The sequence below is a fragment of the Scylla paramamosain genome, chromosome 18, assembly GCF_035594125.1.
Source record: "Scylla paramamosain isolate STU-SP2022 chromosome 18, ASM3559412v1, whole genome shotgun sequence".
Classification (NCBI taxonomy): domain Eukaryota; kingdom Metazoa; phylum Arthropoda; class Malacostraca; order Decapoda; family Portunidae; genus Scylla; species Scylla paramamosain.
In genome coordinates, this window is record NC_087168.1 from 12,985,317 (window position 1) to 13,012,210 (window position 26,894).

General features: G+C 37.0%; 1 protein-coding gene across 1 annotated transcript in view; it reads left to right on the plus strand.

Annotated features, from left to right (window-relative positions):
* LOC135109126 (basement membrane-specific heparan sulfate proteoglycan core protein-like) overlaps positions 1-26,894 on the plus strand; it is a 359,280-nt gene that overhangs the window by 163,169 nt on the left and 169,217 nt on the right. The window contains 10 exon segments of the mRNA XM_064020215.1: positions 3,738-3,854; positions 5,232-5,339; positions 5,953-6,063; positions 12,105-12,239; positions 13,421-13,540; positions 14,813-14,971; positions 15,548-15,709; positions 19,403-19,498; positions 20,557-20,613; positions 22,501-22,634. Of these exon segments, the coding sequence (XP_063876285.1) occupies positions 3,738-3,854; positions 5,232-5,339; positions 5,953-6,063; positions 12,105-12,239; positions 13,421-13,540; positions 14,813-14,971; positions 15,548-15,709; positions 19,403-19,498; positions 20,557-20,613; positions 22,501-22,634 (1,199 nt within the window).

Consider the following 26,894-nt stretch of genomic DNA (forward strand, 5'->3'; position numbering starts at 1 on the left):
TATGAAGACAGGACAGCATGAGCATAGCTCCCTTCCTGTATGTCACAGCTAGGTAATAAAAACACATAAACTCAACAACTCATCAGTGGGGAATATATATATATATATATATATATATATATATATATATATATATATATATATATATATATATATATATATATATATATATATATATATATGCAGACACACATAGTCAGGTTGCCACTAATATTCAGGTTCGGTTCTGCTCTCAGCTTACATCAGACACAATTTGTTACACTCTGCTCAGAGAAAGAATCTCAGCAGGACTTGTGTCACGTTGACAGCCCTGCTCTCCACTGGCCTACAGAGGCTAACTAAAACTCATCCTCCATAAAAATAGTTGTATTTTTTCCACGTAGCTCAAGGAAACATGTTTCCCAGACAAGGCACATTAATTTTTCCTGACAATAGTGTTACCTTACTCCATGTTACAGACTTCTCTCTGACTTGTTGTGGCCCATCCCCGCAGGCTTTAGGTCTCCTGCATTAGAGTACAACTTGAAGCAAACTGAAAGCGTGTATTAGATGCAATTCACACTAGAATACTGCAGTTTAGTGGGGACCTGACTGTATATATATATATATATATATATATATATATATATATATATATATATATATATATATATATATATATATATATATATATATATATATATATATATAATTCCACTTCTTTTCTTTCCACATTAGGATAGCTTTACAGTATAAAAAGCATTCCAGATAGAAGTGAGAATTTGAAAATTTGTACCTACACATTAAGTATGATGTGGTTCAAAATATCTTAGTATTTTAGGTTTTTACTAGTGCATTTGTGATCCATCTTCAGTACCAAGTATTTCTTTCTGACATTTTGAATGAGCTACATTGTAACTTTAGATTATTAGTTGTGATGTGTTGCTCATGGATTCCTAGACACTTACACCAAAGTATTTGTAGTTATAATACAATAAAAATAAAGAAAATAATAATAAAGCTGAATATATATACTGTATTTGGAAACAAGACACTTATTCAGTATAATTAAATATGTTATGAGAGTCTCAAAAACAAACTTATTTTTTGTGAACCATCTTCAGAACATTGTATCAACACACTCCAAAGACAAGACCTGTACTTTTGCCAGCATTAAAAGCATCATTCAGTACAAGCCACTCACTGTCCCAACTAACACTTCTTATTTCATCTGTTTTCCTCCCAGTGTCCCTTTGAAATTTTGAATATGTAAAGCCATGATGGTTTTGGCAAAATGTCATTACATGTGTAGGAGATTAGTCTTGATTATAATTTAGCCACTGGATTCAGGAATAAGTTTGGATCAAATAGAACTTTTATATGTATTTATTTCTGTAGTGTTATTCAGAGTTTGTTCTATTAGGCATTCATAATAAGAATGAAACTTTACTACTACCATCATTATCACCACCACTACTATATTAATCTTATTCTGTATGTAGTGGAATGTTAAATTAGTTCTATTACATATGTTTAGATTTCACTTACATCTGCCATTATGGTTATTATTTTAGGTAATATTCACAGAACAGTAGGCTTGCCATTAGTCCATCTGGTTGCTAAGTGTGACATCCTTTCATTGATTGAGCCTCTAACTGGTGGATGAGTGTTAAGGGATGCAGCTTGCTGATGACTTAGGCAGAAATGCATATACTTGGTGACTTTTGGGCAAATGCATATGACTGATGACTTTGTAGTGAGTAAGGATGCATATAATTGGTGACTGGAGGATGAAGATGCATATGATTGGTGACTGGTGGGTGAAGGTGCATATGACTAGTGACTGATGGGTGAAGATGCATGTGACTGGTGATTGGAGGGTGAAGATATATATGACTAGTGACTGGAGGGTAAAGATGCATATGACTGGTGATTGGTGGGTGAAGATGCATATGACTTGTGACTATTGATACACGCACAAAAGCAAAAAAATATAAGTAATTAAGCAAGATCAGGAAGACCAAAAAAAAAATGGAATGAGGTTGAGATAAGATATAGAAACAGAAAGAGTGTGACAAGCATCCTCATGTGATTGTTGAGTATAACTACAACTTGGTGAGCTGCCATGAGACAACAAAAGCTGACTGTGTAATGTGAATATGAAGTGAGTCTTGCAAAATGCTGCCGTTCTTGAGGATTGTGATCGTAGCAGTGACGTGTTAATGATAGTGGTGAGAATGAGGGGGTGATTTGATAGGTAAGAGCAAGGATGATGAGAATAGGATTCTGTTGTATGAAGCAGAAAAGGCTAGAAAGGACAAACTTACTGTTATCATGTAATAGTCTGAAGTTGATCATGTGTACAGAAGAGAATAAATTACAGGCCATGAAAAATACAATAATGGAGTTTGTAAGAGATATGTACTAGCTTGAACTGAGAAACAGGAAAACCATGTTTGTGAGAAAGATAAATTAGATGTGATTGTGATGAGGAAAGATGTACTGTAACAGATAGAGTCATTGAGACCAACACAATGTACATAAACAGTCAAATTGATAGTGTAATAGGAAAGTGGACTTGGAGTGGGGAGCAAGGGGAATTATTAACTTAGTATTGTTTTCAATGGAAGGGCAATAATTTATGATTTTAAGAAGAATATATGGGACATTTTTTATCATTAGAATGTTAGTGAAACATGAACAGAGACCTAAAGGAAATCAGCTGAGGATTAAGGCAAAGGAGGGCCTGGTGGTGTAGGGGCTAGCATACTCAGCTTACAGCCAAGAGAATCAGGGTTTTAGATTCTGAATCAGGTGGAAATCATATGTTTTTTTTTTTCTTTTTATGCTGTAGTCCCCTTACTTCTCTGTACCTGCCAAGACACCATGAGCCAGTAGTGCCATATTATCTGGCTTGCTTAATGCCCTTTCACTCCCTCCCTCACCTGTTGCCTTTGTCCTGCAGTCAGCTCAAATAGGCTGATGATGACAAGAGCAATGAATATAATTTTATTCAGAGTGACTTATTGTAAGGAGCATGGAAGGGCATAGTAATATATAAGGATTGCATGAAAGGATATGTTTTTAGTAATGAACTGGGATTGAAAAATGATAAAATGAAAACTCTTGATAGTGAGTAGATACGCAATGTATGTCAGAATGAAGTGCTTGGCATCAATGAGTGACCAATTTGGAAAAGTGTGTAAGAGAACAGGTGAGGCAGAGACATGTGATGAATAACATGATTGAAATAATTTGTTGACACACTATTTTGGAGACACTTCCACCACGATGAGGATTTTGTGAAGGGTGTCCCAGAGATGAGCAGGGTATTACAGAATCCACTGATGACCTTTTGACTTGGTGAATGTATGAAAAAACAGATAATCAACACCTTTGTGATATAATTGATGCATTCCTAGTAATGACTTGATAGTGTAACAGTGCACAAGTAAAAACTTCATTGACAGCAACACAAATAATAGTTAAGATCAGCAACAGAGGTCACGTCGGTGATAGTGATGATGGTGGTAGTAATGTGTGCATGTTTGAATGCCTGAGTGAATGAGGGAGTGAGTGGGTGGGTGCATTCCTATGTGTGTAGGTGAGGCAAATGTCAGTTACTGGTTAGTGTTCAGATGTAGGAATAGGAGTTCCCAATGCTTAAAAAGTTCACAATGTTAATGAAGAGTGTTCTCTCCTTCCCTCCACATTCCCTCCCTCCCTCCCTCCCTCCCTTTCCTCTTTTCCCTCCATAGACGGTGATGATGAGTGTTCGGTTGGTGAGATCAAGTGTAATGATGGCTTGTGCATAGACAAGAGCTGGGAGTGTGACAGTGTGCCGGACTGCTTCGATGGTGCCGACGAACTCAATTGTAATGTTTTGTGTTCTCTCTCTCTCTCTCTCTCTCTCTCTCTCTCTCTCTCTCTCTCTCTCTCTCTCTCTCTCTCTCTCTCTCTCTCTCTCTCTCCTCCTCTCTCTCTCTCTCATTGCATTCATAGTTCTTTTCTTTTTCACTTACATTCTTCTTTCCATGACCTCTGTCTCTCCTCTTTATCATCTCCAACTTTGTTTTGTCTCACTTTTTCCCTTTTGTTTTTTTCTTAAGCAGTGTTGCATCATCTATTTTAAAAAGTCTTGGGCACATGTATTGCTTCTCTTCATTTCCTCTTGAGGGTGCACTGTTAGTTTCCAACCTCTCTCTCTCTCTCTCTCTCTCTCTCTCTCTCTCTCTCTCTCTCTCTCTCTCTCTCTCTCTCTCTCTCTCTCTCTCTCTCTCTCTCTCTCTCTCTCTCTCTCTCATCAGCTTTCTTCTATCTTGATTTTGCTGCCTTGTCTTCTGTATTGCATTAATTTTGTAATAGTCCCTTGTAATCTTGGTCTTCCTTGTATCTTCATCTGTTGATTCTCTACTTTTCACACAATTTGTGTACTTTAAAATCCCCCTTTTTATCTCTTTCTCCTATTTTCTTTTTCTGCAGTACTTGATTGTAAAGTGTATAAAGATTGATTTGTCAGAATAGGTATTTAAAAACTATCAAATGTCTTTTAATTTACTACACCATTACTTTAACTTTTGACTTATTTAGTGGTAATGTGCTTTTGTCATTTTAGCATAAAGAAAGATGGAAAAGCCTTTACTCAACTTAAGATATACTTTTACAAAGTTGCAATTACAAAAAAAAAATGGTTAAATAAGTAAGTCTTTCAAAGCCCCTGGTTAATTATTAATTACTCCTGTTGTATAATTTCTTCCCTTGTATAATGCATATTGTGTCCTTAATTCTACTTTGTTAAGTCAATATATGTAATTCACAAATTTGAAGAGCGCTGTAATTTTTGCTTGTTCTGCATTTGCAACCTCAAAACTCCATTAGAGTCATTCTCTATTTGTGAGGTGAAGATGTTACTGTTGGTACTATTAAAGAAATTCTCTAGCTTCTATATAATCTTTGTATTTAACTGTGTGTACAAGGCTTACATCCATCTTATTTGTAAATTGTAGATGTGAATGCTTTTTATGTGAATATGTGTTTACTTCAGCATCGATGACAGTCTTACTTCAATCAATTATCTTTCTTTGTATGTAACTAACTGTGCTCTTTCTAATTCTCTTATTTATCCCAAGTTAGGCTGTTGTTGTTTTGGATGGGTGTGTTCAGGCTTGGTGGTGTGAATAAGTGTTTGTGTGCGTGTGAGATGGTAGTTGTTGAATTACGTGACCGTCTTCTGTGTGTTCTCCACTGTCTAGGCTGTAAGACCACTGAGTTCAAGTGTGGTGATGGAAGCTGCATCCCTGACCACTTTTTGTGTGACACCAGATTTGACTGCACTGATGGATCCGATGAGCACAACTGTGGTAAGATGCATGCCTTACTTCTGTAGTGTTGGCCTTGTGTTTTATGAGGCACTCTCATGATGGAGGAGCTCCTCTGCTAAACCTAATTTTATGCTTTTTTTTTTCCCATAGGTATATTGAATTTTATGTCCAATATTTTTTCTTGATTATATATATATATATATATATATATATATATATATATATATATATAGTATATATATTATATATATATATATATATATATAATATATATTGCAAAACAATTAAATTTAACTTTTAGAGAGTATTTAAGTAATTTAAGGTTTTTATGCTTTTATATTCTTTGTAAGAATTTGTAAAATATTTTTAGTGGAATTTTTGTAATTTTCATTATGACACAAAATTTGAGTGAAGAACTGAACAAAGATATGATTGTTATTAACTATATATCTAGTTCTGCAGAAATTATTAACAAGTAGAGTATTATAGTATACTGTACTTACTTGGGGGCCAGTATATACATAATGTTCTATGCCTTATCTCTTCATAGACATTTTGGGTTATAAATGTAGGTTATGGCATGCTAGATTGTTATGCCAGCAAGTGCATATCTTAGCATGTATGGTAAGCACTTTTTTTTGGTTTCTAACAGAGTGCAAGCAAGATGAGTTCCACTGCAACAGTGGAGAGTGTGTGCCAAGGACTGTTGAGTGTGATGGCAAACCAGACTGCAGGGACGGCTCTGACGAGGGTGATTATTGCCGTAAGTGTTGCATTATTTTTTTTAGTTTGTGCTCTCTCTCTCTCTCTCTCTCTCTCTCTCTCTCTCTCCTCCTCTCTCTCTCTCTCTCTCTCTCTCTCTCTCTCTCTCCTCTCTCTCTCTCTCTCTCTCTCTCTCTCTCTCTCACTGTCCTTTCTTTGGGTTGGGATATGATATGATAGATTTGATTACGTTTGTGTGACTTCAGTGTGTTTCTGAAAGTCAAGTTAAAAGTGACCTTGCATGTTGTTATCTTTTTTAATTCTTTATTTTGCTTAACTTTACATTTTCTTAAACTATTTTCTTCATTTTCAGAAGTAATGAGATAAAACAAGCATGGTTAATAAATCATGTCAGGGAAGTACGACCATTGACAGAAACTGACAAATGTTGATAGATATACTTAACTTTAAGCTTATGAGTGGCAGTATTATTCACCAATATTCTTAGTTACAGCTCCAAGACCACAAAGAGAAAGAGAACCTTTATGCAGTTGTTACAAAAAACTCCTGTTGCTGGACATATAAAGACTAATATAATGAATTTCCTACAGATTGCTGATTGTTTGCAGATTTTTAAGCAAGGTGTTTAATAGAGGTGATGAAGGCATCTTCAGCCATTTATTATAATATCTATGAGATTTCAGTATTTTCATATGTACCAAGTTCTGTCAGCATTCCTCCTTCTAGGTTTCCATGTAATGCTGTGTTTAATTGACCCAAAGCAAAAAGAAGTTTTCAAAGTTAAGCAGTATGATTTCACAGAGTGTGGGGAGTATTGAGTGGCAGTGTCAGACAGGGCAGTGTATTTACCTGACACAAGTCTGTAATGGAATGCGGGATTGCTCGGATGGTTCAGACGAGAGAGGGTGTCCAGGTGTGTTGTTTGTCCTTTGTCATTCTTGTATGAATGGGCACCAGGCAATATCCATGCAGAAAAGAGAGAGAGAGAGAGAGAGAGAGAGAGAGAGAGAGAGAGAGAATGCTGCTAGTCTATTTCTCCATGCCTAATCCTTTACACTCTCCTTTTGTCATGATTGTCCTCCCTTTCTCTTTCCACATTTCTTCTCAATGCTTTTGAAGCTTTTTATTTTTTATGGGACAAGAATGGGGAGTATACCTCAATCGATGCCTGTCTGTCCCTATTCTCTCTCTCTCTCTCCTCTCTCCCTCCTCTCTCTCCTCACTCTCTCTCATCTCTCTCTCTCTCTCTCTCTCTCTCTCTCTCTCTCTCTAGAATGTATGATACTCTAAGTAGCAGAAACATTCAATTGAAAATTATTTACATATATGTAAATAATGTATATAAATGTATGTATGTATATATGTATGTCTTTGTTTTGTGCACATTAGAGCTTTTCTTAACAAAAACATTAATAAAGATAATTATAATAGTATTAATAATAATAATAATAATAATAATAATAATAATAGTAATAGTAATAATAATTGTTATTATTAATAAAGAAAATAGTAGTAGTAGAATGAAAATAATGATAATAATAATAATAGTGAGTAGTAATGATAGTGGTATGTAATATCTTCCTATGTAAGATAGTGAATTTACCAAACTCATGCCAACAGCTTTCATAGAGCAATGTGTTTATTTTCTGCCTCCTCCTCCACCTCCCCCACCACCAACCTAACCTAACCACCACCACGTCACCACCCACTCCTTGCACCCAGACTCCTCTCCCGCCCATGCTACGAAGGCCAGTTCAGGTGCAGCACTGGAGAGTGTATCGATCGCTCTCGACTCTGTGATGGTTTTGATGACTGTGAAGATGGGCAGGATGAAAAATTTTGTACCTCAAACTTCAACTCCCCCTCCACCTCTGTCCCTTGCCCCTGAAACTGCAGGTTCGGCTCCCTTAGTGTAGTACTTCCCCATTACTGGCTCATCACCCATCTCATGATTGCCTGCTATGTGCACACACAAAGTGCTCTCTCTCTCTCTCTCTCTCTCTCTCTCTCTCTCTCTCTCTCTCTCTCTCTCTCTCTCTCTCTCTCTCTCTCTCTCTCTCTCTCTCTCTCTCTCTCTCTCTCTCTCTCTATCAGTTCATGCAAAATTAATAAAGTTTTTTGCATATTTAATTTTATTTTATTATTCTCTTTCAATCACTTATATATAATACATTTCATATTGTTTCATTATTTTCTGGATCTAATGCATCATTATTCATTGCCCTTCTTCATCAATGATGAATCATGCATTAGTGATAAAACTGAATAAGGCAGCATAAGATATCAGAGTAGGTCTCAGGATTTGTTTCTTTTCAAGAGAGCCACTGACCAGGGGCATAAAAATTTGAAGAAAAAAAACCTTAAATGCCAGTTCCCAGAGCAATGCCAAATAGGACGATCAAATAGCAGAGGATAAGTGTCTTGAAACCTCCCTCTTGAAGGAGTTCAAGTCATAAGAAGCAAGAAATACAGAAGCAGGCAGAGAGTTCCATAGTTTACCAGAAAAAGGGATGAATGAATAAGAATACTGGTTAACTCTTGCATTAGATAGATGGACAAAATGGGGGTAAGAGAAAGAAGAAAGTCCTGTGTAACAAGGTCATGGGAAGAGGGGAGGCATGCAGTTAGCAAGATCAGAAGAGAAGATAGTGTGAAAAATAGCAGTAGAAGATAGCAAGAGATGCAACACTGTGGTGATGAGAGAGGCTGAAGATAGTCAGAAGAGAGGAGTTAATAAGACAAAAAGCTTTTGATTCCATCCTGTCTAAAAGAGCAGTATGAGTGGAATTCCCCAGACATGTGAAGCATACTCAGTACATGGAGAGATAAGGGTGTTGTACAGAGTTAGTAGTTGGGGGGTGAAAAAAATAGGCAGAGATTGGCAGAGACAACTCAGAACATCTAACTTCAGAGAAGCTGTTTTAACAAATGAGATGTGAAGATTCTAGTTTACATTATAAGTAAAAAACAGACTGAGCATTTTTAGTGTAGAAGAGGGGAATAGTTGAGTGTCATTGAAAAAGAGGGGAAGTTATATGGAATGTTATATCAAGTTGATAAATAAAGGAATTGCATTTTTTAAATTATTGAACAATACTAAGTTTGCTCTGCCCCAATCAGAAATTTTAGAGAGATCAGAAGTCAGGCATTCTGTGGCTTCTGTGCATGAACTGTTTACTTTCTGAAGGGTTGGATGTTTATGAAAAGACATGGAAAAGTGCAGTGTGGTATCATCAGCATAGGAGTGGATAGGACAAGAAGTTTGGTTCAGAAGATAATTGATGAATAAGTGGAAGAGAGTGGGTGAAAGGACAGAACCGTGAGTGGTTAAGGCTAGCATGGGCTTGGAAAACATTACTGCAAAGGATCTTAATGGGTAGCATGAAATAGCTGGATTGTAGAAGAGAGAGAGGAACAAGCCCTGAATCATCCAAGGTTGAGTTTTTAGCAAAGGTTTGAGAGAAAGTTCAGCTTTATAAATAGATGAAATGCCAGTGGTGCCATCTTGCTGAAATAAACAAGGGAAAGATGAAGAAGCAAAGTTATTGGAGATGTTTTTGGCTAGGTGCCAGAAATCATGAGTGGAGTTAGATATTGAAAGATTTTGATACTTCCTTTTAATGAAGGAGTTTTTGGATGGTTGGAGAACAGACTTGGCATGATTCCATGCAGAAATATAAAGTGCATGAAATTCTGGTGATGGGAGGCTCAAATACCTTTTGTGGGCCACCTCTCTCATGTATGGCATGAGAACAGGCTGTGTTAAACCAAGGTTTGGAAGGTTTAGGTTGAAAAAAAAGAGTAAGGAATGTATGCCTCCTTGCCAGACACTATCAGCTCTGTTATGCGCTTGGACACAGAGATAGGTCTCTGGCATGGAAGCAATACTCATTCCAAGGAAAATCAGCATAATACCTTCACAGGTCCCCCGAACTAGCAGAGGTAAAATGCCAGAGGCACCTATGCTTAGGGAGATCCTGAGGAGGGATTGGAGCAATAGGACAAGATACAGATATGAGATTGTGATTGGAGGAGCCCAATGGAGAAGATAGGGTGACAGCATAAGCAGAAGGATTAGAGGTTAGGAAAAGATCAAGAATTTTGGGTGTCTCCAAGATGATCAGGAATATGAGTAGGGTGTTGCACCAGTTGCTCTAGGTCATGGAGGATAATTAAAGGCTAGTTAAAGGCTAGTTAATGGCTAGTTCACCAGGATGGTCAGTGAAGGGGAGAGGAAAGCCAAAGCTGGTAGTGAACACTGAAGTCTCCAAGAATGGAGATCTCTGCAAAAGGGAAGAGAATTAGAATGTGCTCCATGTTGGAAGTTAAGCAATCAAAGAATTTTTTATTGTCAGAGGAGTTAAGTGAGAGGTATACAGCACAGATAGATTTAGTTTGAGAGTGACTCTGTAGTTGGAGCCAGATGGTGGAAAATTTTGAACATTCAAAAGCGTGGGTATGAGAGCAGATTAAGTCGTTGCAGACATAGATGCAACATCCAGCTTTGGATTGAAAATGAGGATAGAGAAAGTATGAGGGAACAGAAAAGGGGATACTGTTAATTGCCTCAGACACCTGTGTTTTGGTGAGGAAAAGAAGATGTTTAGCAGAGGAGAGGTGGTATTCTTTTTTTAAGTAATCTAGTAAAGGCCAAGAGAAGTTGCCTCACACTTGCCACTCACAATTGTTAAATTTTTTTTTCAACTCATAGATCATCATCACCTTCATTATCATTTTGTGTGATGTCTTTATTTTCACATGGGGTTAGACAGGTGATCAGTCTTTCCAGTTTTTGTAGTCATGGACAAAAAATCAGTGATGATGAGTTTTCTTTTTAACATAAAATTTCTTGTATTTTGCTGATTTCTCCAGAAGCATGTCTTACAAACTTTTATGTATACATATATTTCCTCTTTCATATATCTTCTAACTTCTATCATACTGTTCTTTTCAGTGCTTGCTTGCTATTCTGTAATGTCAGCCATGAATACTGAAACACATTAAGTCCTTTTATATTTGTACTGTACCCATTACTTGTTTATTGATTGCTGTTCAGTGTTTTCACTTTGTACTAAAGCTACTTCCTCCTCCCACCTCTTATGCATCTCTCTATCTTCCCCTGTGATGAGGTTATGGAGAAAATTCACTGCAGGTTTCCTGTACATGATCACCTTTCACTTGGGTTATGTGTATTTAGTTCATGTGCTAGATACATCAATTAGCTATGCTTCTGCTTGACTTGTACACTTGTTCCAGGTGTGAGGTGACTATCCAATGACAAATTGTTAACCTCTTCTGTACAAACATCATCCTGCTGGAATAATCTTTCCAACTCAAGCATCTTAGTTCCAGTCCTTTGGTATTTTCATTTCTTTGCATGTTTTTATTACTAGAGGCTCACACAGTTTCGTCATAGTCTGGTTTTGGTGTAATCATTGTGCATATGTCTTCTTTTGTCTCTGTGTGTTTGAGTGTGACTTCAGATTGATTTGTATTTGTATTTACAAGTTTTCCTCCAAACCTGAATGCAAAACCACTGGACATCCTCCCCCTCTACAAGGGGAATCTTGTGTTGCTCTTCATCTTGATGTTAAGACTCAGAAGCCATTGCTTCTCTTTAGTGTATAAGGTTATAGACAAGAACTTTCTAGGAATAGGCATCAGTTATAGACAGGTATTTTGTTATATTGTATTTATTTATTTATTTATTTATTTATTTATTTATTTATTTATTTATTTATTTGCAAACTTTTCCTCTTTTATCATTTAGTAGCAGATGCCATAATATACATCTTGTTTTAATCATGATTTTCTTTTTATCATATGTATGGACATTCTGATGAATGATTTGCTTCCACATATGCACATGTATTTTTTTTTCTCTCTCACTGCTGATCATTGTGTGGTTATGATGTATGTTTTGTGATTGCAAGCTGGCCTAATGGGTATGCTGTGGTGCTTGCTTTTGTTGTTCATGGGTGCTGATTGCTTTAAGGTGAAAATGATCAGAACTGCCCAGCCCAGCAGTGCACACCCTACTCGTCTCCTCTGCCCCTGAGAGCTGTTTTTGTTCCTCCTCAGCCACGCCTTCTCCGTGCACAGCAAATGAGTTTCATTGTCAGTCAGGGGAATGCGTTTCCCAATTTGTGGTGTGTGATGGACGTGGGGACTGCTTCGATGGATCTGACGAGCTTCAGTGTCCTGATGGTCAGCCTGGTGTGTCTTCTTAGTTATTTCTGTCTACTTGACTGATTTTTATTTATTACCTTGGTTTCCTATTAAACATAAATAGCTGAAAAGCATAACAGATTTACTCTTTGATATCTCTGTTATATGCATAGGATGTAAAGAAACTGAAATAGAATATCAGTTGAAAGAAAAACTAGATATTTTTTATTTGTAATACTGTTGATTTGATCTTAAATATTGGAAAACAAGCATGAGCATTATTTAATTGATACACTGCAGTATTTTCTCTCTTCTGCTCATGATGCAGTTCCAGTTTCATGAGTTATGATTTGATTATGCAAAGCAGTGGAGAGTTAATCAATTTTGTATAGATACTATAATATTTTGTAAGTTTCGTTGATGTTTATTGATCTAAAAGATCTACCATCGAAAATTCTAAAATTTAAAGTCATGAATGCACCATCAGGAACAATGGCAGGAAAGAAGGAGGAATATTGAAAAAAATATCTTGGGTCAATGCAAATTAAGGCCATTCTGTTTGTGAGTGGATCATGTTTCATGTAGGGTCTTTAACTAAAACTTATGAAACCTAGTAATGTTAGCACTTGAATATTTCTTGAATCAGTAAATGTGAAAAATCTGTTTGTGGTAGACTAATAGGAAAGAGATTTTTTTTTTTTATTATAATAAAAAATATATAAAAATTTGAAAGATTAGCTCATGCAAGCTTTGAAGTCTTTTAAAATAGGAGAGAAAAGGGGGGTTGGGCATGAAAAAAATGCCCATGCCTTTATATGTTAATCCTTTGATTGATTGATGAAATCCTGAAGCTGATTTCATTCATACAGTATTTGAGGATATTAAAAAAAATAAATGATATGGGGAACATGAAAAATTGGCTAGAAAGAGAGAGAGTACTGCAAGAAATAAAAAAAAATAAAGAACCCTTCTGGAAAAGCCTGAAGGTTTGGACTCTCATGTTTTCAATAAATTTAGATCCCCATCTAATACAATAAAGCCATAAAACCAATACAAAATAAACAGGATTTTAGGTTCAGGAATTTCTCCTGAGTATTAACCTTAAGCTCCCTTGTAATGCAATAAACTTGTGGAACAGTATTATGGGTGGAGAATCATATGCAGTACAGTATTCACTAAGAAGTTTTAGCTTCACTTCTGATATAGTGAACTGCTGCACTGACTTTCAGGTACAGGTACCTGCTCAGAATCCGAGTTCAAGTGTCGGGACGGTTCGTGTGTGGACAGAAGCGCATACTGTGATAGGATCCCTGACTGTCGTGATGGCTCAGATGAAGATAACTGTACCAGTGTGTGTCACTATGTTAGGTTTCCTAGCCCCTCTTTAAACCCCTCTTTAAATCTCTTAATCTCCAATGTTATCCCTCCTCTCTCCATTTTCCTTTCTTAACTTCCTATTGTCTGTCATTCCTTCATTTTTTTTAATGGTATATTTACCTTTAAATGTGTAGCTTTCTTAGTCCTTGTTGTTGGTGTGTTTCACTGCTTTCTATATCTGTGTTTGTTACTATCTCTGCTTATTATTATACCTCAGCCTCTCTACTATGCCTCCTTTGAATCATACTAGTGTCCTTTTTTACTCTAAATTTCCTTTGTGTTTATGGTGTCTTCCTCCTGTCTACTTTGCCTATCTGTTTGTCTGCCTATTGGTCTCAGGCTTCATTCTTTGATTCTTTTGTCTTGAAAATTCAATTATGTTTTTGTTTAAGTAAAAATTTCCATTCAGATCTAATGAGTTACAAGACAGGAGGAAGGAAACTAAGCAGTGTAATGCAAGATCAGTTATTATTTAATGCTAATGTTGCCTACTTTGCATATCTCTCTCTCTCTCTCTCTCTCTCTCTCTCTCTCTCTCTCTCTCTCTCTCTCTCTCTCTCTCTCTCTCTCTCTCTCTCTCTCTCTCTCTCTCTCTCTCTCTCTCTCATGCTTTATGATAAGTGGAGGATGCAATAAAGTCATGCTTTCTTTCATTCTGCTCTAAATTTGTGCTGTTTTTATTTGATTTACCATACATTCATTCATTAGCTGCTTTGATTTTCTTTTTCTCCATCAGATATTTAGCATTTCAATATTTTAACTAAGAGAAATAAGATTTTTGTGCTCTGATTAAGGGAAGGAGGAAATGCATTTATTAACTATGAATCAGTGGTAGTGCAAAAGTTGAATTAAGGGAGGCAGAGGATATAGGGTAAAAAAGGAGCTGTTGAGAGACTGACAAATAGGATATAAAGGGTTGCTGTAAGCATGCAGTGGACCAACATATCCACCCTGTAGGTTGGTGCTAGTGACATTAACCCTTTTACTGGTAGACTGATCCTTTGCAGACATTAAGAGCTCTGTAAAAATTGTTTGCATGAATACACAGAGAATAGAAGGGTTATTGTGTCTTCTAGGATACAGAAGTATTTAAGAAACTTGTGCATCAATGGCTGAAAAGTTGTATGGTTACTGAACAAATGCCCAGCAGTGAAAGGGTTTACATGTTAAGGGCAGAGGTGTAGCATGAATATAGTCCATAAGAATGAGTCTTCTCATTCCCCATGAATTCTCCTGTCATCCAGGACAATGTGCCTCTGGAGAATTCCAGTGCACTGACCGTCAGTGCATCCGGCAAGAGTCTGTCTGTAATAGAGTTCGGGACTGTTATGACGGATCAGATGAAGTAAACTGCCCAACCCTCCCACCACCACCACCACCACCAACAGAAACAACCACCACTAGTATGTTGCAGTCTCCTGTTTCCACCTGGCATGGTGTGCTTGGAGTCCCTCTCCTCCCAGTCATGGAGGCCAATGCTGTTTACAATGAAGAATTCTTGTTTATAAGTTATCTGCTTAATTGTTTTATTTTTATTTAATAATTTGATATTTTTTATGCATGTTAAGTTCTCATGAATTGTTTCACACTACAAGGAAGTATGCCTTATTTTGTGAGATTTTTACTCATCAAATCTGGATCCAGTAAAAAAAAAATGCTTATATAAAGTAAGGATACTGTGTATAATATGGAAAAAAGTGATAAATGAGAACTTTCCATGTAGGTGTGCAGTCTTCCACTATGATATATCCTCATAACACATACATTTAAAACCTAGTGACTTGGCACAAGTTATTAGGGCTAATTTGTTAATCAGAATTTACCATCTTTAAGAAAAACAGAAGGGCATATTTCAAGAAATTTTATTGAAATAAAAGGAAGATTTTGAGTACAACAATTGGATTGATTTGTGCCAGATAACTAGGTTTATATTATGTTTCCTACTCATACCTGGTCTTTCCTTTACCCTGAACCTCCAGCATATTGCCGGGGTGATCAGTTTCAGTGTGGCAGTGGTGACTGTATCCCTCAGTTCTACGTCTGTGATGGCCCTCGTGATTGCCGCGACGGATCTGATGAAGATAGCTGCACTACTACCTCTGGTTTTACTACTAGTACTACTACCACTCCCCCTCCCCAAAGTAATATAATGTATACCTTTCCATCTGCCTTTACCATTTCTCTGGCTTTTAGCACCATACTAATAATTACTTACTTATTCTTGGTTGATTTTTTTTTAGCATTTATCCATCTGGTAAATGATCCTGTTTTCACCTTTTGCACCTCTGGGATATTGTGTGTTACTAATATATTATGATTATTTCTGTCTGTCTCTGCCTTGTTCTTGCCTACCTAATGCCTTACTAATGATGAAAAATGTACATACTTGATTGTTTTCTGGAATTTACCTGCCAGATTTTTCAGCATTTTTGTTCCCCTGGGGTGGTGTAATACCACAAATGATTTCATCTAACTTATCTTTCTGATTTTCTAACAACAGCTAATCAACTTGTTTTCTCAGATTTTTTTATATTTCCCTGGGAGAGTTTGCTGTATTAACACATGGGTTTGTGTGGCTTTAGCTTGTTGTCATTTTATAGTGTCTCTGATGCTGATTCTTTCCTTAGGGGCATTTTTTTCTTAATCATCTAAGAAGTTTCCTCTCGGTATTAATTTCTCTCTCTCTCTCTCTCTCTCTCTCTCTCTCTCTCTCTCTCTCTCTCTCTCTCTCTCTCTCTCTCTCTCTCTCTCTCTCTCTCTCTCTCTCTCTCTCTCTCTCTCTCTCTCTGCATGACATTGATGGGCCTTTAGCATATTTTCATCTCTTGTGTTTTAGGTTTGCTTACAAACCATGTTGATTCTCCCTTAAAACATTGTCTAAATATGTAATGTGCTATTCAGATTTTTCCTTGTGAAACTAAATCTTAGAAAAGTAATCCTTAATTAGCATGTAAGCTCAAAGAAACAAACTGTGGCATAAACCCCAAAGAAGATGCATATAGCAAAAGAACAGATCATAACAGATTGGAGCTTGATCTACCTTAGTCAAGGGTCATCTCGAAGCAAAGCCTAAGGGCCAGCCAGTCCTAACAAGAAAAAGATGAGTGAAATTGTTTTGATTTACTCATTAATTTACCAGATGTTCAACATGGCTTGTAAGACAACCTCCAACCTTAAATTAAAGAATTGCTCTTGCTTGATGAAATACTTATCAATAATTTTTACATGATTGCTGCATCTTTCAGGTTCATGTGACAAGGCTATGATCACGTGGGTGAAAGTTGCTCTTTCACCAGCAATCACAATGAAGGTTTCTGCACCTCTTATAGCAGACATTAGGTCCTTTTCCCACTAATACAAGCTGCCATTTACCTAGCTTTTCTAACAAGACTTGTGTTCCCTTTTTTGTATGTAAACATTACCATCCTTTTCTCTTCAACAAACTACTGATGCTATTTCTCAGCCTCTGACAACTCTCTTTTTGAACCTTACTAATATGATCCTTCTCATTTATGTCAACATTTGTAAGTCTGTTTTCTGGATGGCCTTACTAATATGATTTTGTGCCTCTTGACTTAATATATAAACTTATTCTCCCTAATTTTACTAATACCATTTTCCAGCCATTTTCATAATAACTTTAAATACATTTTCCATATAACTTAACTGATCTTTTTTTTTTTTTTTTTTTTTTTTTTTTTTTTTTTTTTTTTTTTGCTTTATAGAATCTGGGAACTCATTGTTCCTTGCCTCTCAGATTTAAGCAAATTGGTGTTCTTCCTCATTCAGAGATTGTGGAATTTACCAATTGGATTTGCTTTCTAACAGAAGTTATGTGTCTCCCCCAGTTAGAACTTACAACTCCCACTTTGAATAAATGGATAATGAATGTATGTATCTCAACATGATGAGTTTTCAAGCATCAATAAATTTTTTTTATCTTCACTCTAGAGTAATAGAATTTAATAACAAGATTTGCTTCCAAACATTGGTGAACTGTTTTTGTTCTCACTCCATGGCTGTATGACATACTAACAAGATGTGCTTTTATGCATCAGTAGATCCACCTTGTTAATGATTGAGCCACGGAATGTACTAAGAGGATGTTTTTCGTCATCAGAGAGACCACTGCACTGTCTCCCTGGCCAGTTTCAATGTGGCAGTGGTCTCTGCATAGCTGGCCACTCTTACTGTAACGGGTACATTGACTGCCAGGATGATTCAGACGAGATTAATTGCAATTATGGTACCTCTTTTTCCCTATCTTGTCATTTTCTTAACCTCTGTTGCTGCGTATGGATGGGTCGTAGTGATTTAGGGAGGCATCCATTGTATTCCTACAGCATGCTGTTCTTACTTCACCTTTTTTTCTCTCTTCAAGGGTTTACTTTATTAGTTTAATATTTATGAAAATATTGGAATTAGATATATGCCATGATGTGTGTGGTATGTGTACCTTTTACAAAAATTTTCTTTGTTCTTTCTTTTTTTCCTAACAAGGATTTTTCCCATGGTTTACATTGTCATATACATTGTTTTTAAGATGGTGTACACAATAGATGCTTTGTTAGTTTAAGCCATTTCATTCAAACAATGAAGTTTCCTAAAGTATTGCTTTGTTGAAGCACTGAACTAAAGAAGAATGTGAATTTAATGTGCAATGATCCTTATTTACTTTATAGGAGAGCAGGAAGGAAGCTTGATATGCATGTGATTGTAGTCACTTGATTTCAGCAGTAGTGGGCAATATTAGTGAGTCAAGTCGTAATTTAGGAATAATTAAAAAGTTAGAGATTCTGTATGATCACCAGATTGTAATACCTAAGAAAATTAGTACAATATTTGCATGTTAGGTTAATGCTCTGCATGTTAATCAAAATTTCAATCTGATATATAGATAAATGATAGATTGATATATTAACCATATTGGCACAACACTGATATTTTAAGTAATTACATAGACTTCAGAGGCAAATTTAACTAAAACATAATGAAATCTAGAATTTATTGTTAAAGTAGATAGATTGCTGAAACATGCAACAGCTATTGAGTGTTCCATTGATATGAGGAAGAAAAAACACTTTAGTTTCATTGTATTTCTTCACAGTTTGTAAATATTCATCTGTTTATGAAAATAATTACTCTAGCTAGAGCAAAGTAAGTGAGATATTATGCTAGAGCAAAATAAGTGAGATATTACATGATTTACATTTGGCATCAGTCTCATGAATCAAATGAGGGAATAGTAATAGTATTATTAGAAAGAGCAGCATGGGAAGATGCTGTGAACTCAAATGTTTGTTGGTGATGCAAGGAAAGATGACAAGAGGGATGTAGATACTCTTTAGTGGAGAGACTGACAAATGAACAAGCTTTGTGGGGATGATGGGATCACTGATCTTGGGGATATGTCATGTTCAAGCTCAACATACTTCTATGTGCTATCCTTTCTTCTTTCTTTTTCTTTCCATCCTTCCTTCCTTCTCTCTCCAGTGATGAGGGTGAAGGGTGCACAGTACTTTAGTGCATCATACTCTCTCCTTCCTGCCTTCCCTGTTTGCTTCCTTTCTCTTTCCTCCTTTCCTCTATGGTGAAAGTAAGAGGGGAAAATGATCTTAGGTTGAAGAATATCTCAGTCCATCATGTACCATCCTTTATTCTCTTTTCTTCTTTTATAGTTCTGTAGAGTGGGATTTGAGGGAACAGGTTCTGGTGGGCATCTTAGGTTACATTCCAAAAGGCACCCATTCCTTTCTTCCTTCCTTGTGCCAGTGTGTGAGATGGCAAACCATTTAAGGCACAATACATATAACACAGTACACACTTTTCTGCAGACACCTTCCAGTGCCAGGATGGACGTATCATTAACCGTCAGCAGCGTTGTGATGGCCGAAGGGACTGCAGTGATGGCTCAGATGAGATTGATTGTCGTGAGTTTTGACCTTTTATTCTATTGTCCTATGTCATTTTTCTTGTATCATTTACTGGACATGTTTTCAGTTTTTTTTTTTTAATTATCTCATTTTGATGTAATTAGTTTTGTTAATATATTTTGAATATTATGTTATTTGCTTGACTATCTTAATATTTTCATGGTAATTTTTTAGTACCATTTCCAAAGCTTTTGTAATCAGTCATAGGTCATCTTGATTTGACACTTTCTTTTATTGCCTGTGGTCTTTCTCCTCTTATGCTTTACTAGCATGTATATTTTTCATGTTTGTGGTAAATTTTGAGCTTATTCAGTATTTACCTAATTGTTCTTAATGCTTTTCTTTTTATTCTTCTAAGTATGGTTTTATAACTTATTTAGTACCAAGCATATAATAAGTACATGGACAGAGAACACACAATACATAGTGCAACATATGTAGCAGAATTTATCACAATAAGACAGAAATGCAGTCATCCTTCAGGAAATACAACAGAGCCCATTTTCTATAGGAAAATTTCCTTGAGAATTGGGTTATGTTGCAGAAAACCCATCAAAATCCATAGATATCATAATTCAAACTAAGACAAACTGATCTATTGTGAATTATGATTCATGCAATTTCAAATTCCTGTTGTGATAGGTAAATTTGTTATTTTACACATTCATGCAGTCACAGAATTACCACTCCAGGAAGTTGTTTTTGGCAAGGGTTGACAATACATACATACAAATATAAGAAGTTGTAACTCTTGCAATATTGATTCTTTGTTATGAAAAAAAAAAAAAACTAAACCATGCTATATTTCATTTTCACACTAAAAAAAAAAATTGTCATATATGTGATACAGCATAAGAACATTTTGACCTTTCCAAAATAATATCCACATGTTTTGATAGAGTACTCTGTGTCCCCTCCAACACACACACACACACACACACACACACACACACACACACACACACACACAGCTTTCTTTAGATACAAATCACCTTTGAAAAGTTTCAACAGAAATTCTATTTTGGTGATGTAGCTTATGTTTTTCTCTTTACCAGCTGTGAGTGGTAGGATCGATTTGAAAACCTTCCCAGATGAGCAGACCAGCAAGCAGAGTAAGTCTCGATACAATATTGTCCCAACCTTCACCACCCATTACCCTTCTCCTTCCAAGGCCTCCACGTTCCTGGCCACACACACTCCTTCCCTCCTCTTTCTCATTCACCACCTCCTTCTCCTACTTTTTCTGCTGGTTATCATGCCCTACTATTGACACAGCAGCCCACTAACACACTCTAATACCATCTGATAATTTTGCCAAAGTACCTTGAAAGACAAGTCCTGATACAGGAGATCCTTCTTGCCTCATAAGAGGTGAACTACTTTGAGGTAGTGTGACTGACTTTTTTTGTTTGCTGTTACAGTCCCTCCTCAGAGATGATTTTCTATAAAAGAAGTAAACAATTTTATTCCTGCAAGATCTAGACAGGCTTTATCATAAATCACTGTGCGGCTTTGATCTCTTTCCAAAGGAGAGATTGTACAGTGTGTCACTAACTGCATTGTGTCCATAATGACAACATAAGGCAAGGCAGTTCTCCTAACTCACAGGATAAACTCTGAACTTGTCTCTAATAACCCAAAGCCAGCTTACTCTAATCCCCTCAATATGTGTGTTGTCCCAACTTGGGATCTGTGTGATATATTGACTGATGCACTTTAGACTTGTGTCTAGACTCAGGGATGTTGTGTGGTGGCCAGGCAGCCTCAGGGATGTGCTGGAGGCCCCATAGAGCCAAGTAACAAAAGCATCAATCTGTAATTAAGATGTTGGTGCCAAATGCCTGATTTGTCAGACCCACAGCTGACACCAATATTGTCATGTGCTGATTAAGTAGCATAACTCAACAAGAGTTTTCTGTTATTCTATCCAGCTGAGATGAATAGTGATGCACACTTTTTAGCATTAATATTTGAGAAGGTAAAATATCTATGGTTAATTTTATTATGTGAATCGTGTTTCCCTTAGAATAAACCAAGTTGCACAATCAGCCTAGTGACCACTGGCACTGCAGTGTGGCTTCATTCACTGTTTGTAAACAAAGGTTGACACATGCAACATTTCTGAGCATCACTATAGTTTTAAGACTTTCATGGAAATATGATGTTAAGGATATGAATTCCTTTTATTAAAAATATTGTGATACATTTCATGTTCTAGTCAGTTAGGGTATATGTACCTGCTTGTTAATAAAGTTGTTAAATTATGCTTGTGTATCGCATAGACTAAACCTTTAGCATCATATTTCTCAAGAGTTAATTGATAAGTTTGTTCTATTTAATGCTGTCAAAGTTAAAGAAGGTAAGCAGGAAAACTTTCATGTTACATTTTATCTTTGCATGGCTTTTAGTCTTACTTGGTGTGCAAAATTATTCTTTCCTGCTACTTTTACATATATAATTATTTTTTATTTATTATTTATTTATTTATGTGTGCGTGTATGTGTGTGTTGATTCACTTTAGATATAGCTTCAGTTGTTTTTGATTGATAACAATAATGTATATTTTCTTTAATATCTTATATGATATTATTGCTTTTGCTCAGTAGACTGGCTACTGATGCCTTCCTTTGATGATGAAATCATACATCATTGACATTTTCATATGAATGTCATGGTACTGCATTGAATACACATATGTACTGCATCATCACTTTTGATTATCTATGCTGAGTTTAGAACATAACTTTATATAATCATTTACCTATGTTAGTCTTATAGTTATCAGTTGTAATTACTGTTTCAGTAGATAGTATCAGATGAGAGCATTTAAAAAAATCATGTTTTCACAAAATGGGGTTTCATTATCTCAGTTGTCATATTATTATACCAATGAGGGAAGAAAGTAAAGATTTTGATTGAGAATCATGTAAAACATTGATTTGAGGTGCATCATGGTTGATGTTCTAGTTTTATTATTGACATTGCCTTGTGTGGTACAGCTCAAGAGGTTGTCTTCCAATGCCGAGATGAAGGCACAACTCGAGCCCCTGTGCGGTGGGAGAGGGATAGAGGCCGCCCTCTGCCTGAAGGCTCCACAGACATCCGTGGGCGACTTACCATGCCCCGTGTCCAGGCAAGTGGCCTTTTACTTCCTCTTACCAAGTTTATTGCAGCTATTGGTCAAAACCCAAAATCTGAGCAGGCCACCAATATATATATATATATATATATATATATATATATATATATATATATATATATATATATATATATATATATATATATATATATACACACACACACACACACACACACACACACACACACACACACACACACACACACACACACAGTAAAAGTAAACCCTTGTTATATTAGACACTGTTATATCAGATTTTGGATTGATTGGACATGTGGCCTACAGACCATCCATCTGATTTATCAGACAAATGTCAGTAAATGAGGCAGAATGTCCAGCCAATGGTGGCAGCAGCGAGGGAGTGAGTGAGGGTGGTGGTGGTGGTGGTGATGATGGTGAGTGCACACTGCACCTAGCTGGTTTTTTTTTTTTTTTTTTTTTTTTTTTGTAGGAGGGACACTAGCCAAGGGCAACAAAAATCCAATAAAAAAAAGCCCACTGACATGCTAGTCCCAGAACAGGCTCCAAAGCAATAGCCAAAAATTGAAGGATAAGTGTCTTGAAACCTCCCTCTTGAAGGAATTCAAGTCATAGGAAGGTGGAAATACAGAAGCAGGCAGGGAGTTTCAGATTTTACCAGACAGAGGGATGAATGATTGAGAATACTGGTTAACTCTTGCATTAGAGAGGTGGACAGAAAAGGGGTGAGAGAAAGAAGAAAGTCTTGTGCAGTGAGGCCGTGGAAGGAGGGGAGGCATGCAGTTAGCAAGATCAGAAGAGCAGTTAACATGAAAATAACGGTAGAAGACAGCTAGAGATGCAACATTGTGGCAATGAGAGAGAGAGAGGCTGAAGACAGTCAGTTAGAGGAGAGGAGACGAAAAGCTTTTGATTCCACCCTGTCTAGAAGAGTGGTATGGGTGGATCCCCCCACACATGTGAAGCACACTCCATACATAGATGGACGAGGCCCTTGTACAGAGTTAGCAGCTGGGGGGGTGAGAAAAACTGGTGGAGATGTCACAGAATGCCTAACTTCATAGAAGTTGTTTTAGCTAGAGATAAGATGTGAAGTTTCCAGTTTAGACTATAAGTAAAGAACACACTGAGGATGTTCAGTTTAGAAGAGGGGGACAGTTGAGTGTCATTGAAAAAGCGGAGGTAGTTGTCTGGAAGGTTGTGTCACGTTGATAGATGGAGGAATTGAGTTTTTGAGGCATTGAACAATACCAAGTTTGCTCTGCCTCAATCAGAAATTTTAGAAAGATCAGAAGTCAGGTGTTCTGTGGCTTCCCTGTGTGAAATGTTTACTTCTGTGAAGAGATGTGGAAATGTGTGTAGGAGTGGATAGGACAAGAAGTTTGGTTTAGGTCATTGATGAATAATAGGAAGAGAATGGGTGACAGGACAGAACCCTGAGGAACACCACTGTCAATAGATTTAGGAGAAGAACAGTGACTGTCTACCACAGCAGCAATAGAACAGTCAGAATGGAAATTTGAGATGAAGTTACAGAGAGAAGCATAGAAGCCGTAGGAGTGTAGTTTGGAAATCAAAGCTTTGTGCCAGACTCTGTCAAAAGCCTTTGATATGTCCAAGGCAACAGCATAAGTTTCACCAAAATCTCTAAAAGAGGATGACCAAGACTTCGTAAGGAAAGCCAGAAGATCACCAGTAGAATGGCCTTGATGGAACCCATACTGGCGATCAGATAGAAGGTTGTGAAGTGATAGATGTTTAAGAATCTTCCTGTTGAGGAAAGATTGTAAAACTTTAGATTGGCAAGAAATTAAAGCAATAGGACAGTAGTTTGAGGGATTAGAATGGTCACCCTTTTTAGGAACAGGCTGAATGTAAGCAAACTTCCAGCAAGAAGGAAAGGTAGATGTTGACAGACAGAGTTGAAAGTGTTTGACTAGGCAAGGTGCAAGCACGGAGGTGCAGTTTCACAGAACAATAGGAGGGACCCCCATCAGGTCCATAAGCCTTCCAAGGGTTAAGACTAGCAAGGGCATGGAAAATATCACTGTGAAGAATTTTAATAGGTAGCATGAAGTAGTCAGAGGGTGGAGGAGAGGGAGGAACAAGCCCTGAACCGTCCAAGGTAGAGTCTTCAGCAAAGGTTTGAGCGAAAAGATGCCAGAAGTCTTCAAAAGATTTTGACATGTTCTATTAATGAAGGAGTTTTTAGCTAGTTGGAGAACAGACTTGGCATGGTTCCAGGCAGAAATATAAAGCACATGAGATTCTGGTGATGGAAGGCTTAAGTACCTTTTGTGGGCCACCTTTCTATCATGTATAGCATGAGAACAGGCTGTGTTAAACTAAGGTTTGGAAGGTTTAGGTCGAGAAAAAGAGTGAGGAATGTACACCACCATGCCAGACACTATCACCTCTGTTATGTGCTTGGCACACAGAGATAGGTCTTTGACATGAAAGTAGTAGTCATTCCAAGGAAAATCAGTAAAATACCTCCTCAGGTATCCCCAACTAACAGAGGCGAAATGCCAGAGGCACCTCTGCTTAGGGGGATCCTGAGGAGGGATTGGAGCAATAGGACAAGATCCAGATAAGAGATTGTGATCAGAAGAGCCCAACAGAGAAGAGAGGATGACAGCACAAGCAGAAGGATTTGAGGTTAGGAAAAGGTCAAGAATGCTGGGCGTATTTCCAAGACAGTCAGAATACAAGTAGGGTGTTGAAACAATTGCTCTAGGTTGTGGAGGATAGCAAAGTTGAAGGCTAGTTCACCAGGGTGGTCAGTGAAGGGAGAGGAAAGCCAAAGCTGGTGGTGAACATTGAAATCTCCAAGAATGTAGTTTCCTGCAAAATAAGAAGAGAGTCAGAATGTGCTCCACTTTGGAAGTTAAGTAGTCAAAGAATTTCTTATAGTCAAAGGAGTTAGGTGGGAGGTATACAGCACAGATAAATTTAGTTTGAGGGTGACTGTAATCGTAGCCAGATGGTGGAAAACTCGGAAGATTCAAGAGCGTGGGCATGAGAGCAGGTTAAGTCATCGCACACATAAATGCAACATCAAGCTTTGGAATGAAAAATGAGGATAGAGAAAGTAGGAGGGAACAGAAAAGAGGCTACTACTATGATTATGGTATCTCTGTATATATATATATATATATATATATATATATATATATATATATATATATATATATATATATATATATATATATATATATATATATATATAGCTGTGACATATGTGAATGGGGCTATGCTCTTGTTGTCCCATCTCTATTATCCCAAAATTCACCCAACTTCATCTTGAAATTATGTAGTGTTGTTGCTTTGACCACTTCTCTGTCCAATACATTCCAGACTTCAGTTCAGTTTTAAATGGAAAACTGTGCTTCTTCATTTCCCTCTTGCATATATCTTTCTTGAATTTCTTCCTGTGCCCCATCATGGTTCACTCATCCCACACTATCAGGTCCTCTCTATCAACTTTCTCAAATCCTTCCATCAATCAAAATATTGCAATTAAACACCCTTTTGTTCTCCTCTCCTCCAGGGACATTAGGTTCAGTCTTAACAATCTCTCCTCATAAAGGAGGTCTGTCAAACTTGTGACTGTTTTGATTGCAGCTTGTATCCTCTCCAGTTTTTTTAACGTCTGTCTTTAGACTCGGTGACCAAACCACTGCTACGTATTCTAACCTTGGACATATCGTTGTTACAATAACCTTTTTCATCATATCCTTGTCAGTGTAAGAAAATGCCACTCTTATATTTATAAGAAGATTGTAAGTTTCCCCCACAATTTTATTTTTTTAAATTTATTTATTTATTTTTTTTATGTAGGAAGGGCACTGGCCAAGGGCAACAAAAATCTAATAAAAAAATGCCCACTGAAATGCCAGTCCCATAAAAGGGTCAAAGCAGTGGTCAAAAATTGATGGATAAGTGTCTTGAAACCTCCCTCTTGAAGGAATTCAAGTCATAGGAAGGTGGAAATACAGAAGCAGGCAGGGAGTTCCAGAGTTTACCAGAGAAAGGGATGAATGATTGAGAATACTGGTTAACTCTTGCTTTAGAGAGGTGGACAGAATAGGGGTGAGAGAAAGAAGAAAGTCTTGTGCAGCGAGGCCGTGGAAGGAGGGGAGGCATGCAGTTAGCAAGATCAGAAGAGCAGTTAGCATGAAAATAGCGGTAGAAGACAGCTAGATATGCAACATTGCGGCGGTGAGAGAGAGGCTGAAGACAGTCAGTTAGAGGAGAAGAGTTGATGAGACGAAA